This window comes from Hyperolius riggenbachi, chromosome 6 (genome assembly GCF_040937935.1).
Source record: "Hyperolius riggenbachi isolate aHypRig1 chromosome 6, aHypRig1.pri, whole genome shotgun sequence".
Lineage (NCBI taxonomy): Eukaryota > Metazoa > Chordata > Amphibia > Anura > Hyperoliidae > Hyperolius > Hyperolius riggenbachi.
The window spans coordinates 275,722,197-275,738,714 of record NC_090651.1 but is presented as its reverse complement, the minus strand read 5'-3'; the positions used below and the strand labels follow the sequence as shown (position 1 = coordinate 275,738,714).

At 40.1% G+C, this 16,518-nt stretch overlaps 1 protein-coding gene across 2 annotated transcripts in view; it reads left to right on the top strand.

Annotated features, from left to right (window-relative positions):
• LOC137522756 (stabilizer of axonemal microtubules 1-like) overlaps nucleotides 1-16,518 on the top strand; it is a 41,080-nt gene extending 24,562 nt beyond the window's left edge. Inside the window, exons 4-10 of one of the 2 annotated variants that reach the window (XM_068242818.1) lie at nucleotides 592-814; nucleotides 3,373-3,495; nucleotides 9,338-9,557; nucleotides 9,648-9,795; nucleotides 13,122-13,304; nucleotides 15,028-15,170; nucleotides 16,221-16,518. In XM_068242818.1, the coding sequence (XP_068098919.1) occupies nucleotides 592-814; nucleotides 3,373-3,495; nucleotides 9,338-9,557; nucleotides 9,648-9,795; nucleotides 13,122-13,304; nucleotides 15,028-15,170; nucleotides 16,221-16,305 (1,125 nt within the window). In that variant the 3' untranslated portion in view covers nucleotides 16,306-16,518. The remainder of the gene's footprint in view (nucleotides 1-591; nucleotides 815-3,372; nucleotides 3,496-9,337; nucleotides 9,558-9,647; nucleotides 9,796-13,121; nucleotides 13,305-15,027; nucleotides 15,171-16,220) is intronic. The other variant, XM_068242819.1, reaches the window with a different exon arrangement.

Here is a 16,518-nt window from a genome sequence, read left to right as displayed (position 1 = left end):
TGAGAGTTTGGATTACATAAGAAGAAACTATTTTAGGGAACTATTTGATTAACATCAAGAGTGGACTTATGAGATCACATTTCGGAAAAGTGACTTGTTCCAATTTCACACTTTGGAGTGGACTGTTTGAGCACCAACACTGAATGCTTTATATTTTGTTTACTATAACCGAAGTTCTACTATATACGAATTTACTAGAATGAGATCATACTGTACACACCAGATGAAGTAGTCCGCCATCAAGACCATCAGTACATACATCCCCCAAATATTGCATTAAAGTTACCCACTACCAAAGCAAATAGGGCTGGTATTACTCAAGATAATAAAAATAATTCCAGTATTTGTATAGTGCTTATCTCCTGTCGGACTCAAAGCGCTTGAGAAGCAGCCACTGGAGCGCACTCAGTAGGCAGCAGTGTTAATAGGGAGTCTCGCCCAAGAACTCCTTACTGAATAGGTGCTAGCTTACTGAACAGGAAGATAAGGCTTTCATCAAGCATTAGCCAAAAGTAGATGGTAGCATTTTCTGTGTTAATTCCAAGCATAACAACTGTGAAATTTATAGTGCTTGTAATACTACACAAACAGGATGGTTACTATCAGAGTCCGGAAGAACCACTTCTAAAGCAAACAGTTTATGGACTGCACTATCCTCCAAAGGAAGCAGAAAGAACAATGCCTGTCCGTCCACCAGACAGCCTGCGTCCTCCACCTGCAGCCAATTCATATTTCACCACCACAAACAAGGAGCTGTACAAGCAGTGGAACACCACACGTCAGCCACATTATGGAGAGCTGCCAGCTCTGGCAGGTATGTGTGAGTGGGGTTTCAGTGCCATAGTTTAGCTTGTAAATCATTTTTTTTATTTGAGTCCTGGCACAACACTACTTGGTCATCTATACTATGCAACTGATTTATGATTAACTCTTCATGTTCACTGTATTATAAAACAGGCAAACACACACATTACTATGTACTTATATAACGCTGACATCTTCCACAGTGCTTTGCAGAGCACACACTCATTTCACTTAAGCCTGGTACACATCTTCAACTTTGATTGGCCAATAACTGACCAGTTTTATCACCTCCATGTAGAAGAATGAGAGTTTTAACGTTATAAAAAAGAAAACAGAATGGTGTGGCACTTCTCCTTTAAGAGGTGTGTTGCTTTCAGGTTCTGAGCGAGTTTGGTGTGTCCAGAGTGGTCAATCTGTTGCTGATAGGCTGTATGCTATGTGTGATGCTTAAACAAGACGTGTGCTCCGCTCTAATGGTTGAAGGAAGAAACTTGAACAGTGCATTGAAGAAAACAGAATGTGTGCATCTTCCGTCTATAGCATATACATTTATTGCCAGTGTTCAATGTTGCCAGTGTTCAACATTGAAGTGGATTCTGTGCATAGCATCATTCCATTGTTGCATAAACAGCTTGCAAATATTATAGAAGTGGTACTTTACAGATCCTGGTACTAGCCTGTCAGCATAGGAGGTGGGAGTGCGGGGCAGATGTGGGCCTGGCGACGGCCGTTTCGCGTCCTCCTGGACGCTTGGTCACACCGTGTTCCACTACCTGGTAATAAATGTATATGCTATAGACGGAAGATGCACGCATTCTGTTTTCTTCAATGCACTGAAGAATGAGAGTTTACCTGCACAATCTGCTTATAATATTTAAAATCTCTCCATACTACACGAAGCTGGTAAATTTGGCCAATCACTGGCCAATCAAAACTGAAGGTGTATCAGGCTTAAGGAGAAACTCCAGTGAAAATAATGTAATAAAAGAGTGCTTAATTTTTACAATAATTATGTATAAATGATTTAGTCAGTGTTTGCCCATTGTAAAATCTTTCCACTCTCTGACTTACGTTCTGACATTTATCACATGGTGACATTTTTACTGCTGGCAAGTGATGTCAGTGGAAGTAGCTGCTGCTTGCTTATTTGGCAGTTGGAAACAGCTGTTATTTCCCACAATGCAACATGGCTTCCACAGTATGATGTTAGGACCTCAGAGCTGTAAGGCGCTGACATAACAGAGCACCCCGATGATCTGTTTGAGAGAAGGAATAGATTTCTCATGGGAAAGAGGGTATCAGCTACTGATTGGGATGAAGTTCAATTCTTGGTTACAGTTTCTCTTTAAGTGTTTTTCAAAGGAGTTCACAATCAAGTCATTACCTTTCACCTTGCTGTGAATATATTTGGTAATTTTGTGTTTTTATTATGTCGTTATATATACCCTTTACGAGTTCCTAGGTATCATTGGTATCACCTGAGTTTTGTGGGAACCATGATGAGTTATTGGCGTGTTTTCTATGTTAATAGTTATGTCCGGAAGAGAAGCTGTTTCAGAAAGATCACAATATCTGTTTCATCCATATTGAGTTTTATCCTTAGAAGTATTTTGTTTGGCACGACAACTATTTTTTTCTATGGTGGAAATGCCTATTGTAACTTTTTTGGCATGAGTATTTTTATTTACATAGCACTAACAGCTTCCATATAGCACTGTATAGAGGGATATTCCTGTATAGCTCAATCCAAATCTGAATTTTGCAACTGCAGACAAAACTTAGAAGTATACCTTAAATTTACATGCTAGCTATGCAGCTAAGGCTAATTTAATAAAAGTGCCTGGTAAAAGAGTTTTAAGGTAATTCCGATAATAGAATATCAATAATTTTACAGATATTCCACTATCACCTATAATTGATAGTAGAAAATAAATAGTGTTACCGATATTCTGCTATTTGCCTGTCTCATCCTATTCTCACCTTTCCTGTATCTATGCCTCACACTAAACTACCTCCTACCTGCACCTAACACTAACCTCCTCCCATCCATCCCCAACACTAACCAACCTACATCTATACTTAAAACTATCCTCGGGCATCACAACACTATTCACCTCTCCCCTGGATAGCGTCCTCCCTAGTTATTCCAGCAGCACCTGCTCCTCCAGCACCTCAGCTGTAGCTCCAATTCTTACACACTAAAGTTACTCTTCGATGTAACAAAACTTTCCCGCCCTTATCTCTTCCAGTGCCCCAGCTGTAGCCACAACGTAGAGAAACTTTCCCACCGATATCTCCTTCTTGGGCACCGCTGGCACCCAAATTATCAGCTATAGCTGGTAATTCTCTTATTTAACATGGGTGCCTATGGCAACACCCATTTCTTGGGCCGCCAATTGTGCCTGTTTTACCTATTCCCTATACTAGAACTTAATTGTAATTTGTTTTGCCACAGCTTCACATATGTTAAAAAATAAGCTTAAATATATCCATATGATGCCATAAAGGTATCCTTGTTTTAATTGTATCCTCTTGTATCATATATCTTCATTTTCTCACTTATGACAGGTGGTCTTCTCTTCCCCGGTGATATCTGTGATATGAAAACTACATCTCAAGAACATTTTGTAGAAAGGAAGATGAACAGAGTGGAGCCGGTAAAAGCTTCAAAAGATCACCTGTCCATGGAAGGTAAAGGAAGTGCTAGAATTTGAGATGAAATGTCTTGAAATTCACTAGCACCAGACAAAGTACATGGCAAGTACAGCTAAGACAATTTACACTGTTCATAATATACATCAACATACGAACTGCACTGGTGAGTTATAAACTAAGAATTGAATGGATATCACTTTTTATTAGTTGTGAGGTTGCATTTAATGATTTTGGAGTATTTTCGGAAAAAAACAGATGGCTTTGTAAAATTTGATAAGCACATAGAACACACCACTGATAACTGAAAAAAATCTTGTTGATTTCACTTGGTAATGTGGTTAAGCAAAATAAAGTGAGTAAAATTAGCATGTGCTTGAACAAATACAGCTTATTTTAAATTGGACTGAACAAATAAATGCCATCTAAAAACATCTTCAATGTGGACCTGAGCCATGGAGCATGAATTACACCCTGCATAAGTGGTAGATTAAGATGGCCTCCAACTTTATACCTCCTGCACTTGGTGCATTTTCCTTTATTGGTGCAAGAACAAGGAGGAATCAAGGCAAAAACTTGTGTCCATCAACAAATTCTCAGATGCTGAGGCAACCTGCTATATGTATCCTGTCAGGATATGCAGATGCTAGCTTGCAAACAGAACGTGAGTATCTGGCCTTAGCTACTGTTCTGAAACCATCTCAAAGGGCTGTAGTTCAGTTTTACTCCAACCAACAACTAAAGTGAGTACTGGTGTGAGATTTTCCTTTTAGAGTACAAGGCTTCACACCAGTGGTTAGAAATTAAGGACTGTTCTGCTACAACTGCAGAGACCTTTCTACTTTTTGGTAGACTATGGTAGGATTATTCACACTAGCTAAGTCTCACTCACTGGGGTGTTGCAGTTATCTTATTATTATTGTCTTTTCAAAAATATGCTTTGGCAGATTTGTAGTTAGTAATGTGAGGGCAGCAAATGGTATGTTTGTCAGTAAAGGCCTGGATTATGGATGTCAATATGTCCCTGTGCTGCACCACATTTCTTATAGTATCAGTGGAATATTGTACTGTGTTATACATCAGTAAAAGCAAGTTTTGAATCAGGATGATACCATTTATTGCCTAACTTAAAAGTATATATAAAAGAGTAAGCTTTTGGCCCTTGGGCTTTCGATAGACCGAGTCCTGTATGCTTACAAGACAGCTTTATACATTCAACATCAAAGGGGATACATGGATTTTTTAGGAAACAAATACATGTCATGATGTATGGGAGAAGACAGTGGGAACCTATCATTATGGAGGGTGGAGAGGGGGGTGGGGACAGTGTAAAGATTAAGGAGGTTGGTAAAAATTCAAGTAGCCAATTTTATGTAAACAAAATTGGTAAATGTGGTGGTAAAAATATAAAGTGCATGGTAACCAATGCTCGGAGCCTTGCAAATAAAATAGACAAACTAGAGTTCATTCTGAATGACAAAGGCTATGACATTGTGGGAATAACCGTGACATGGATGGATGAAAGCCATGACTGGATAGCTAATTTAAAAGGATACAATGTGTTTAGGAGGGATAGAACAGGGAAAAAAGGTGGAGGGGTTTGTCTCTTTGTTAAGAATTCTCTTACAGCTGTCCTCAACGATGAGATGGAGGAAGATTGCGAAGATGTGGAGTCCGTTTGGGTAAATATTCATGGTGGAAATAAAAGTTGCCAATTGCTTATTGGGGTATGCTACAGGCCACCTCTTATTAATGAAGCTGCAGAACTGCGATTACTACAGCAGATTGAAAAAGCTGCAGGTAAAAATGAGGTCATAATTATGGGCGACTTCAACTTTCCAGACATTGACTGGAGTATTGAGGCTACCCATTCTGGTAAAAGCAGCAGATTTCTGGCAGCACTACAGGACAATTACTTGACTCAAATGGTAACTGAACCAACTAGGGGGCATGCGTTACTGGATCTGATCATTTCTAATAGACCAGATAATGTATCAAATGTGCAGGTTCAAGAACATTTGGGAAATAGTGATCACAACATGATAACGTTTGATCTGGTGACTGATAGGCCACGGGGCAGCGGGACCACTAAAACTATGGATTTTAGAAAAGCAAAGTTCACTCAAATTAGGCAGGCACTAAGTTTGGTGAACTGGGATAATGTACTACAAGGGGAAGACACTGAAGGGAAATGGCAAGCTTTTAAACTTATACTCAATCAATACTGTAGTATGTAGATCCCATGTGGAAACAAAATGTCTAGGAATAAAAAAAGGCCTCTATGGATGAATAGAAAGGTTAAAGATAAAATGAAGAGGAAAAAGAATGCCTATAAGGTCTTAAAACAGGAGGGGACCGAGGCTGCACTAAGCAATTATAAGGAGTGCAATAAAAATTGTAAAAAAAGAAATTAGGCAGGCAAAGATTGAAGCTGAAAAACAAATCGCTAAGGATATCAAAACTAACCCAAAAAAGTTTTACAAGTACATTAACTCTAAAAAAAGAAAGGTTGACTGTATAGGACTCCTAAAGGATGAGGATGGGAACTCAATGGTGGATGACCAAGGTAAGGCAGAGTTATTAAATGCTTTCTTTGCTTCTGTCTTCACAAAAGAAACAGCACTGTTGCAAACTACAGAGGCAGAAGAGTCTCAATATTCTAACTGTAATATTAAATACTTAACGCAGGAAGAAGTGAAGGCAAGACTAAATAAATTAAAAATAGACAAGGCACCTGGCCCGGATGGCATGCATCCTCGGGTCCTAAGGGAATTAAGTTCAGTTATAGATAAACCCCTTTATCTTATCTTTTGTGACTCTCTTGCAACTGGCAGAGTCCCAGTGGATTGGCGTACAGCCCACGTTTTCCCATTATTTAAGAAGGGCAAAAAATCTGATCCAGGAAATTATAGACCTGTAAGTTTAACATCAGTTGTATGCAAACTATTTGAGGGGTTACTAAGAGATACTATACATGACTTCATAGTAGAAAATAATCTTATTTCTCAGCATCAACATGGGTTTACTAAAGACAGGTCCTGTTTGACTAACATGCTCAGCTTTTATGAGGTAGTGAATGCTAATATGGATATTGGGAATGCTGTAGATGTGATATACTTGGACTTTGCAAAGGCCTTCGACACTGTTCCCCACAAAAGTCTGGTGCAAAAGTTGAGGATGCAAGGACTGGGGAAGAGTCTGTGTTCATGGATAGGGAACTGGCTAATGGACAGAAAACAAAGAGTTGTGGTCAATGGATCGTACTCAAAATGGGAGACTGTTAGCAGTGGGGTCCCACAGGGGTCTGTTCTGGGTCCAGTGCTCTTCAATTTATTTATTAATGACCTAGTAGATGCAGTAGTGAGCAATGTTGCTATTTTTGCAGATGATACAAAATTGTGCAGAATCATCAACTCTCAGGAAGATAGTGTCATATTGCAACAGGATCTGGATAGGATGGCTATACGGGCACATACATGGCAGATGAAATTCAATGTTGACAAATGTAAGGTCATGCATTTTGGACGTACTAATGGTCTAGCACCATACAAAATAAATGGGATACAGTTGGGGACATCAAACTTGGAGAAGGACTTAGGAGTACTCATTGACAACAAGTTAAATAATCGTACTCAATGCCAAGCAGCTGCAGCTAAAGCTAACAAAATTTTGGGATGCATTCAAAGGGAAATAAAAACTCGAGATGCTAGCATAATATTGCCCCTGTTTAACTCTCTAGTAAGGCCACATCTGGAATATGGAATTCAGTTCTGGGCACCACATTACAAAAAAGATATTGCAGTTTTAGAGCAGGTGCAGAGACGAGCAACAAAATTGATGCGTGGGATGGAAGGTCTCACTTATCGAGAAAGGTTAGATAAACTGGGTTTATTTAGTCTAGAGAAAAGACGCCTTAGAGGGGATCTAATTAACATGTATAAATACATCAGAGGGCAATATAATACCTTGGCGGATGAGCTTTTTGTCCCTAGGCCTTCTCAAAGGACTAGAGGACATGATCTGCGCATGGAGGAAAAACGTTTTAACCATTTATTTAGGAAAGGGTTCTTTACAGTAAGAGTGATTAAGATGTGGAATGCATTGCCACAGGAAGTCGTTATGGCAAACTCTATACCTGCATTTAAAGGGGGCTTAGATGCTTTCCTTGCATTGAAAGACATCCATGGCTACAATTACTAGGTAATGCCTAATGATGTTGATCCAGGGATTTTATCTGATTGCAATCTGGAGTCGGGAAGGAATTTTTCCCTTTAGGGGCTAATTGGACCATGCCTTGTAAGGGTTTTTTCGCCTTCCTCTGGATCAACAGGGATATGTGAGGGAGCAGGCTGGTGTTGCACTTTATACTGGTTGAACTCGATGGACGTATGTCTTTTTTCAACCAAAATAACTATGTAACTATGTAACTATGATGCCTTCATTGAAACAAAACATCAAAACAGTGTCAGAGGTAGTTATGTTGTTATTACAAACAGATAAGACCCTTTGTTTAGTAGTGCTCACACAACTGAGAAAGATATTCCCGGAACTTCTGCTCCTGGCATATTGACAGCCACCCAATCTAAAACAGATGATTGTCAGTAGTTCTTTGAATAGGCCACAACATAATGGAACATGCCCTGCCAACAAAAAAGGTGTGAGACCTGCAGACACATCCACTCCACTGACAGGATATCAATACCAGCTACACAACAGGAATACAGGGTAAAAAGCACGTTTTCCTGTGACTCCACTAACGTGGTATATCTGATCATGTGTGCCAAATGTCCCAAAGAAACGTATGTGGGAGAAACTGGACAAACTCTGCGTAAATGCATGAACACACACAGGTCCATTATTAACAATACCGAATCTAAACTCCCAGTCCCCACACTTTTTTTATGGACACAGCTTGAATGATCTTTGGGTCACTGCCCAGCAGGGTGTTTTACATCACAAAATGAGAGATTGATAGCAGAGACAATATTTATACGTTGGTACAAATCTGTAGATGTAGTATTGAACAAGGATGCCAATTTCTTAAATTGGTATGAGGTTGATGATATTTAATGTCATAATTATTTTTCTTTCTCTGCCCAGACAAACTGAACGAACTCTTACATTAGAAATTTACGATGCCTGTGTGCCTGGCAGTGTCTCAGTTGTGTGAGCACTTAGTAAACAAGGGGTCTTACCTGTTTGTAATAACCTAACAACCTCTGACACTGTTTTGGATGAAGGCATCATAATGACATGTATTTATGTTTCCTAAAAAATCCACGTATCCCCTTTGTTGTTGCATGTATAAAGCTGTCTTGTAAGCATACAGGATTCAGTCCGACAAAGGCCCAAGGGCCGAAAGCTTACTCTTTTATATATACTTTAAGTATAGAAGTTAGCCAATAAATGGTCTCATCCTGATTCAAAACGTCTTGCAAATTTCTTATAAACGTGTTGTTACATTATTGGGAATTCAACTCTAGCAGGAAGTTGAAACATATGACTAGAAGCAATGGTACACTGGCTTGCCTATGTTGTAAGTAGTAATTACTTTGAGTGGACTTTTTGAACTTTGCACAGTTACAATGAGGTGTGTGCACAAAAAGACAGTAAAGTTTACATGCACAACGCACATAAAGCAAACCAGGAGCTACGCATGTAATGCACACTATACATCCAATGTATATGTTGTGTATGTATAATACAAGTTTATGAAATGGGAATTATGTCGTTTGCGTGACTCCCAATAAACTTTAGTTGTGCTTTTTGCGCACATAAAATTTACCACTTTTCGTACATACACCTCAGTGTTTTTTGGATTGCAGTAGTAGCTTTGTACTGCTCTTTAACTAAAAAATAAAAAAAAGGTTTCTACTTCCAGGGGAACATTACATGACAACAACCCATCAATCTACATTCCATCCTCTACCGCTGGGAAAAATAAAAGAACCCAAGGAACAGCTGCCAAAAAAGATAATCAAGAGACCACCGTTCGAGGTTATGACTAAATACAAAAGTGATTTCTCTATGCACCATTCCCTAGAACCAAGCAGGTTAGCACCACCACCTGCTGACAACCTGACAGTGAACCCATTTTATAGGTGAGAAGCTTAAGACATGCAATGCACACACATATAGCGTATACATTGAGGTAAGTGTATAACCTTCTTGTTTTCATCAATGCTCATCAGCAATGACTTTAAGACGGTTCAAAAAGAGGCGTTTCCTGGCTGGAATCCTTTGCTTCACCCTAGGCCTGAGCCTGCTCAGTTAAAGGAAGAGCTGACAGCCATGGATAAGGAGAGGGGAGGACAAGTGGAAGGGAATACAGTCACCAAGGTAAAAAGTATGCCAAATTTCCTCTTGATTACTAGTTAGAGATTTCACATGAGACGCATTGCCACAACAGGAAACTGTAGACTCTAACCAAGTATATATAGATTTACTTCTCCTGATAAACTAGAATCATGTTCAGGAGGGCTGAAATTGTGACCACCAGTTTAAGAATGTCTTGAATGGCTATCAAAAGCAAGGTCTATGCTAACATTAGCTTCAATTCATTAAGATCACGCTGGTGATAAGGCAAGTGAAAACTTACACATTGATCAGTATTTTAAGTGTTAATTCACTAAAGAAGCTTGCCTTATTAGGGTGTAGTGATAAGTTTTCATAGTGAAATTTCATAGTAAATTATCATCTCTGTAGTTATTGTCACATGCAGTAGATAGGGAGAGGAGGAGTACACGTTGGCAGGATGTAGCTCCACCCCTCCTGCTGCCAGGACGATACTGGCTTGGGTAAGCCAGGAAAGGAAAGAGAGAGAGACTGTGGCTGTGTATATGTGACTCGGTGTGTGTGTGTGTGTGTGTGTGTGTGTGTGTGTGTGTCTCCATCTCTCTCTACTCTCTGTATGTGCCTGCTGTGTATATTCCTCTCTATGCAGAGTCCCCTTCTCCATAAACTAGTAAAAAATAAAGCACATAGCTCAGAATCCTGCACTTCACATTGCAGTCTGTAGTAACACTTACCTTAAAGAGGAACGTCAGCCTAAACAAACATACTGTCATTAAAGAGTTACATTAGTTATGTTAATTAAAATAGATAGGTAATATAATCTCTTACCCACCCTGTTTTAAAAGAACAGACAAATGTTTGATTTCATGAGGGCAGCCATCTTTTTGGTTGAAAGGAGTTGACAGGGAGCAGGAGACACAGTTCCAATTGTCCTGTGTGCTTATCACCCCTTCCAGTTGCTAGGTAATGTGAATAACAACATAGGAAATCCCATCATGTTTTGCACAGCATCAGGGAAAAAAAGCCCGGGCAGTTTTCTTTGATGTGTGGAGGTTAGCTAAAAATGCAGCTAAAAACGATGCTTTGGTAAGAAAAACAAAGTTCTGATGCTGTGAAACGGTTAAAGAAACACCAAGCCTTTTCAGTTCTGCTGAGTAGATTTGTAGTCCGGAGGTTCACTTTAACAACAGCTCAGGCCAGGTGATAACTCCTCACACACTTAACACTTGTATTCCTCTCTGTGAACTAACATCCTGGCCCATAAGCAATTATTTTTTTCACCTGAGTTTTCTCCTAGGAGATAATTTTCATCTTCTCTTTAAACTAACTTTTCCCCATATTACAATTGAAAAAGTACCCAAAAGTTGGTGAAAAAGTACTATCAAAATAATGTTCAGTATTTTCTTGTTTGCTAATGGCTAAGAAGGCATTTTATGACAAGTTGTGAAAATATCACCTAGGAGAAAACTCAGAAAAGGTGAATTGCATGGCCCATATGCAATTCACTTCTTCTCCTGAGTTTTCTCCTAGGTGATATTTTTACAATTTGTTATAAAAATGCCCTTTAAGTCACCAGCAAGCAAGAAAATACTCAAACTAAATGTGATAGTACTTTTTCACCAACTTTTGGACAAATTTTCAAATGTAAAATGCTGGAAATTTAGTTTACAGAAAAGATGAAAATTATCTCCTAGAAGATAACTCAGGTGAACAAAATCAATTGCATATGGGCCCATATGTCCCCTTGTCTTTAACTTTAGAATTCTGTTGTTATTTTTAGGATTGAAACCTTAACTTTAGAAATCACTCCTTTTCTTAAGGACAGAATCCTTATTTTAAGGTTTGCATGAGTTAAATTACTTAGTGAATACTAAATGCTTTATCACCATGGTGATAACAGTAATAACAGCTCAGAAATGTTATTAAAGACAGGAGCAACAGGACATGAGCTTAATAAATTGTGGCTATTATCAGACTAGTAGCCAAGCAAAACTAGAATCATGCTTTTAACACCTGGTTGACAGTGTATTTTTTCCTATTAATACAATTGTATTATTGTGATTAAATTATCTACTCAACATATTTATTTACTTGCATTACTTTAAATTTCTTCATATTACCAATGCTTGTACAACGTATAAAATCATAGCATAACCTTTTTCAAATTAGAAGAAGCAATTACAATTCTGTAATATGCTTATACTATACTAGTGGACTTAAGCCCGTTTAAAAACAGGCTAGGTCTGTCCCTAATGCGCCGCACGCTCGCCCCTTCTGGCCCGTCCTTCTCCGCATCTCGGCAGTGTCTCTGCGTCCCTGCACATGCGCAGTGCACAAAAAGCACTGACGGACGGACATGGGACACAGCGACACTTGCCTTTTATTAGGTAGGATAAGTCACGGGTTTGCTAGTATGAGAGGAATCATATATATTAAAATGTAACTTTTGATAAAAAATATTTCTAAGATAGAGAATTTCTAGGTAAGCACAATATAGAAAATTAAAGTGATCTATAGATAATAAAACAGCGTTGGAGGAGAGCTCTAGAAAGCGTTTGGCCTCAGTAGTGCAGTGATATATTATATATTTTGTTCCTTTATCTCCTACCCAGACATCAGTTGTTCATTAACACACATCACCACCCACAAGACAACCCAACATGTTTCGCCCCTATAAAAATCGGGGTTTCGGCGCCAGTAACAGGAAAGTGCTATGAAGCTCATGTACAATTACAATACAACATTATAATAAATCACAATTAAATATTGCCTTTCCAAACCTCTATAAATCAGGTATTGTGTATGTATACTATAAGGCAAAAGGAAGGATTAAAGATAATTACGGCACATTAGATATTCAAGTTTTACATCAGGAAGTCAGTTTAAACACAATAAAAAGGAACACCAAATATTCAGGGAGGCGCACAAAAGACCATCACAGCTGCCTGTCACAGGCTCATGTGTACAGGCAGACACCGGCCAGTCCCCGTGCACCTGTTACTCTGTCCTGCTGTGTATGTCCTCCCTGGGTTTATTGAAGCCCATTTCGTCTCCATTTGCTGCCATATGAGAGTGTTACCCATACAGCAACAAATGCAGGCGACGCAGGCTTCAATAAAGCCAGGGAGGACACACAGCATGAATAGGAGACACATGGGTACTGATTGGTGTCTGCCTGCATATTTATGCTCGTGACAGGCAGCCGAGCCGGTCTTTCATACTTCACCCTGTATAATCTGAGATTGTCTAAGCCCATCACCAACATTTTAGTTTATACCCAAGGATAAAAGTCCATTGTCTAGCTTTTAGAAGCATGACCTGAAACCATCTTGAACAGAATGTTTATACTTTTTTTTTTTTTTTTTTTAAAGCTCGCATTCCCACCTCCTGAGCCACAACCCAGAGAACCAGCAAGACGCCCACGATCAGTTCTGCGGCCTTTGAATGGCAAATTTGATGGTATTACCCACAGCAAAAGTGTGTTCAAGAACTGGGGTGTTCAGCCACGACAAAGACATGGAGATTCCATGGACGGTGTTTTATTGAGACCTCTGGTAGGCCGGCTTGCAGAAGAGAATAATGATAATTAAATGTTATGTCAGGGGCAAACGCAGGATTTTTAAGGGGGGGATTCCTGAAAGGTCCAGAAGTACTTATGTCCCCGAGTGCTTCTGAATACAGGTGGCTCCATACTGCCCATCCACAAAAGTGCGCTGGCGTATTACGGAGCTGCCTATCTTTGGAAGTACTCAAGGACACAAGTGTTTCTGAGGGCTTCTGGTAGCAGCAAATTTGAACGGGGTACAGCGCTGGCACAACTCCCCGAGAGAGGAACGGGAGATAGACTTAGTTTGGACAATTCAGTGGAATATGTCACATAGTGCAAGCGATAGTCATATGATGCAGGGATATATGCAACTGCGGAAGATGGCGGCGCTATATAAATACTAAATAATAATTTGCCTCACCAGGATTGCACTTTTATTTAGCTTCCCTGTATGACAAGAAGACACAGCCAGCACTAGGGGAAGAGGGAAACAAAGGTGAATGAGGGAGGGCTGGTGCACACCAAGAGTGCTTCTGAGCGTTTTTCAAATCAACAGTGATTTGAAAAGCGCTTGGCTAATGTTACCCTATGAGGGTGTTCCCACAGCAGTGTTGTGACTTTTCAAAATTGCAGGTATACTGCATGTAGCATGTTTTGAGCGATTCATTCAAAAATCACTCTGAAAATCGCTTCACAAAATCACACTCACAAATTGCTAGCGATTTGGCGGTGCACTAGCCAAGAGAGAGGAGTGGAGAAATTGAGAATAGCCTGAGATGGAGCAGAGAACTTATCTGTTTTGCAGTCCCACATCAGACAGGTTACTTACCTGTAATCGGACTCCTGTCCCTGCCAGTCTCTCACACAAGTCAGAAAGAAGCCCTCCTGGAGTCTAGGGACTGTCAAAAACTTTTCAACTTGTTTAACATCTTATCCACACATGCAATCATTATAACAATAGGGAGAGACCAGACAGATGTTTGCCCACGGACCCTGAGTCCAGGCAAGCTCTGCATCATGCTGTGCATATTTACCAGCTTGCCTGCCCTCTAATTGCATCATGTACATAAAGTAAACCTCTTCTGCCCTACATTACACTACAGACAGGCATTTCAGCGGATACTTCAGGGCACTTATAACGGAAAAGGCATTTACACATTTATAGGCTAAAATTCAGGAAATAGCCTTAGCCTAAGCTCTGTCAGGCATCATGAAATAATAGCAGTGTTTGCAGCTTGACTGATTTACTGTTTGTGTTTTCTTATCTGCTGCACTTATTTACCTCTAGCAGAGCTGAGTTGATAACACAAGGAGGTCAGTTCCTCCCAGGTCAGAGGTTACACACTCACAGCTTCTGCAGACTGCAGCACAGGAAAGGCAGGAGTGACTGGTGTCAGAGTCCTCCTAGCTTAGCTGACACTTCTGTGCTGTGGAGAGTGGACTCCAGAATCAACATTCTCTCACTGCAGGCTCAGCTGCCTCTCTCATTCTATTAGCTGGAGGGAGGCACCAGAAGTAAGAAGGGAGGGAGAATGAGGCTGTTTATATTATGCAGGCTTTCCTGGCTGAATACACAGCTCAGTGCAGGGTGGGTGTTCCAGACACCCGGAATAGCCCCCTCGGTTCGCCAGTGTATGTTTATTGATTTAGTTCATATTACTGTACTATTTGTGTCTCTTTACGATCATGTTCCAGTCTAAAACAATGTACTGAAGTACTACACTTTGCAGGTGAAGCTTGATGGTGAGACTACGACCAGTAGGACGTTCACCCCTAAAAGAGGTGAGCTGGTGAAGAACTGCAAACCTGCGAAGGATAACTTAGAACTGACAGGAGACAGGGACTTCTCCACTGTGCACAAGGTTACCTACAGGTATGATGTGTGTCTGCAACCACCACAGTGTTAACACATACGGCATGTTTTGATTTTCTAAGTAACAGCGACTATGAAAACTGATCTCCAGACACACATTATAAATACAGTAAAGCTCCAGCTTCTCTTCAATAACTATATTATATGAGGGTGGGGTCTTAAATCAACGTTGTTTTTTTTAACATTGGTTGAAAACATTTTGCTTAACCCATGGTCAAGATTAGCCTTGCATGAGAAAAATATCTGGGTTTACTTTAAACAAAAACAGCTAATTTCAGAAAGACATGCATCTGTTGAAGCAGTTAATTTGGGCAAAGGAGAACCATAGGCGCCAATGCAGATAGCCGGGGCCACCCGCTATACAAATAGCAGCTACATATAGCAGACTTGAGCTGCTAATTCCAAAAAGACGTGTATTTGTTTGAAGCAGTTAATTTAGGTGTCGGGGTAATTGGGCGTGCCATAGACGCCAACCTAAATAGCTACGACTAGTGGCGATTTAGGCGCTGGTGATAAAGTAGTGGGCGAACAAACTTATAGCTGCTATTTACATTTCTGCCTATGACTGCATCCGAACCACCTCGTTGTATCCCTAAGGGTAAGGAATCAGGGTTATTTTGGGGGTGGGGATCAGTTAATGTTAGGTAAAAGGAAGAGGGCTAATCCAGTCTGACTTCAGTCAGAGCACCTGATCTGCCTGCTTGTTGAGGGGCTGTGGCTAAACTTATTAGAGACACAGGGTCAGCAGGAGAGTCAGGCAACTGGTTTTATTTTAAATGGAATAATCAATATCCTTCTGAGTTTAGGTTCCCTTTAAGCATCAGAGGGGTGTGGCATCTGTAAAGGTAGGGCTCTTTGCGAGAAAAAGGTTAGGTTAGTTAGGCTAAAGTAAATATTGGAATAACCCACTGATCCATAGTAGAATATTCTAGTTGTGGCTATTCCCCCCACCCAAATTCTCACAGCGCCCATTTTAAATGTCTGCGTATCTGTTACCCTCCACATATTGCTAACAATGTGCTACATTTCCATGTCTCTGTCCCCATTCAGGACTCCAGAGCTACCTCAGTGCCGCATGCAGATTTACCTTGAACAACAGATGAGGCAGAAGCCTTTGGAGCAAGAAAGCCAGTGATGGGAAATGTGATAAGCCCATTTCATCAAATTATGTTGGAGTAACTTTCTGCTATGCTGCATAACACTTCTATGCATATAACTCATCACTATAAATACACACAATATACTGCTTTGTCTATATAAAGTTGTGGTTTTTTTGGAAGCAAACAGGGTAGAGTATAAGTCCCTGCCATCCCAGGTACATTGAAATCAAATGGCAGAAAAGCCGTAA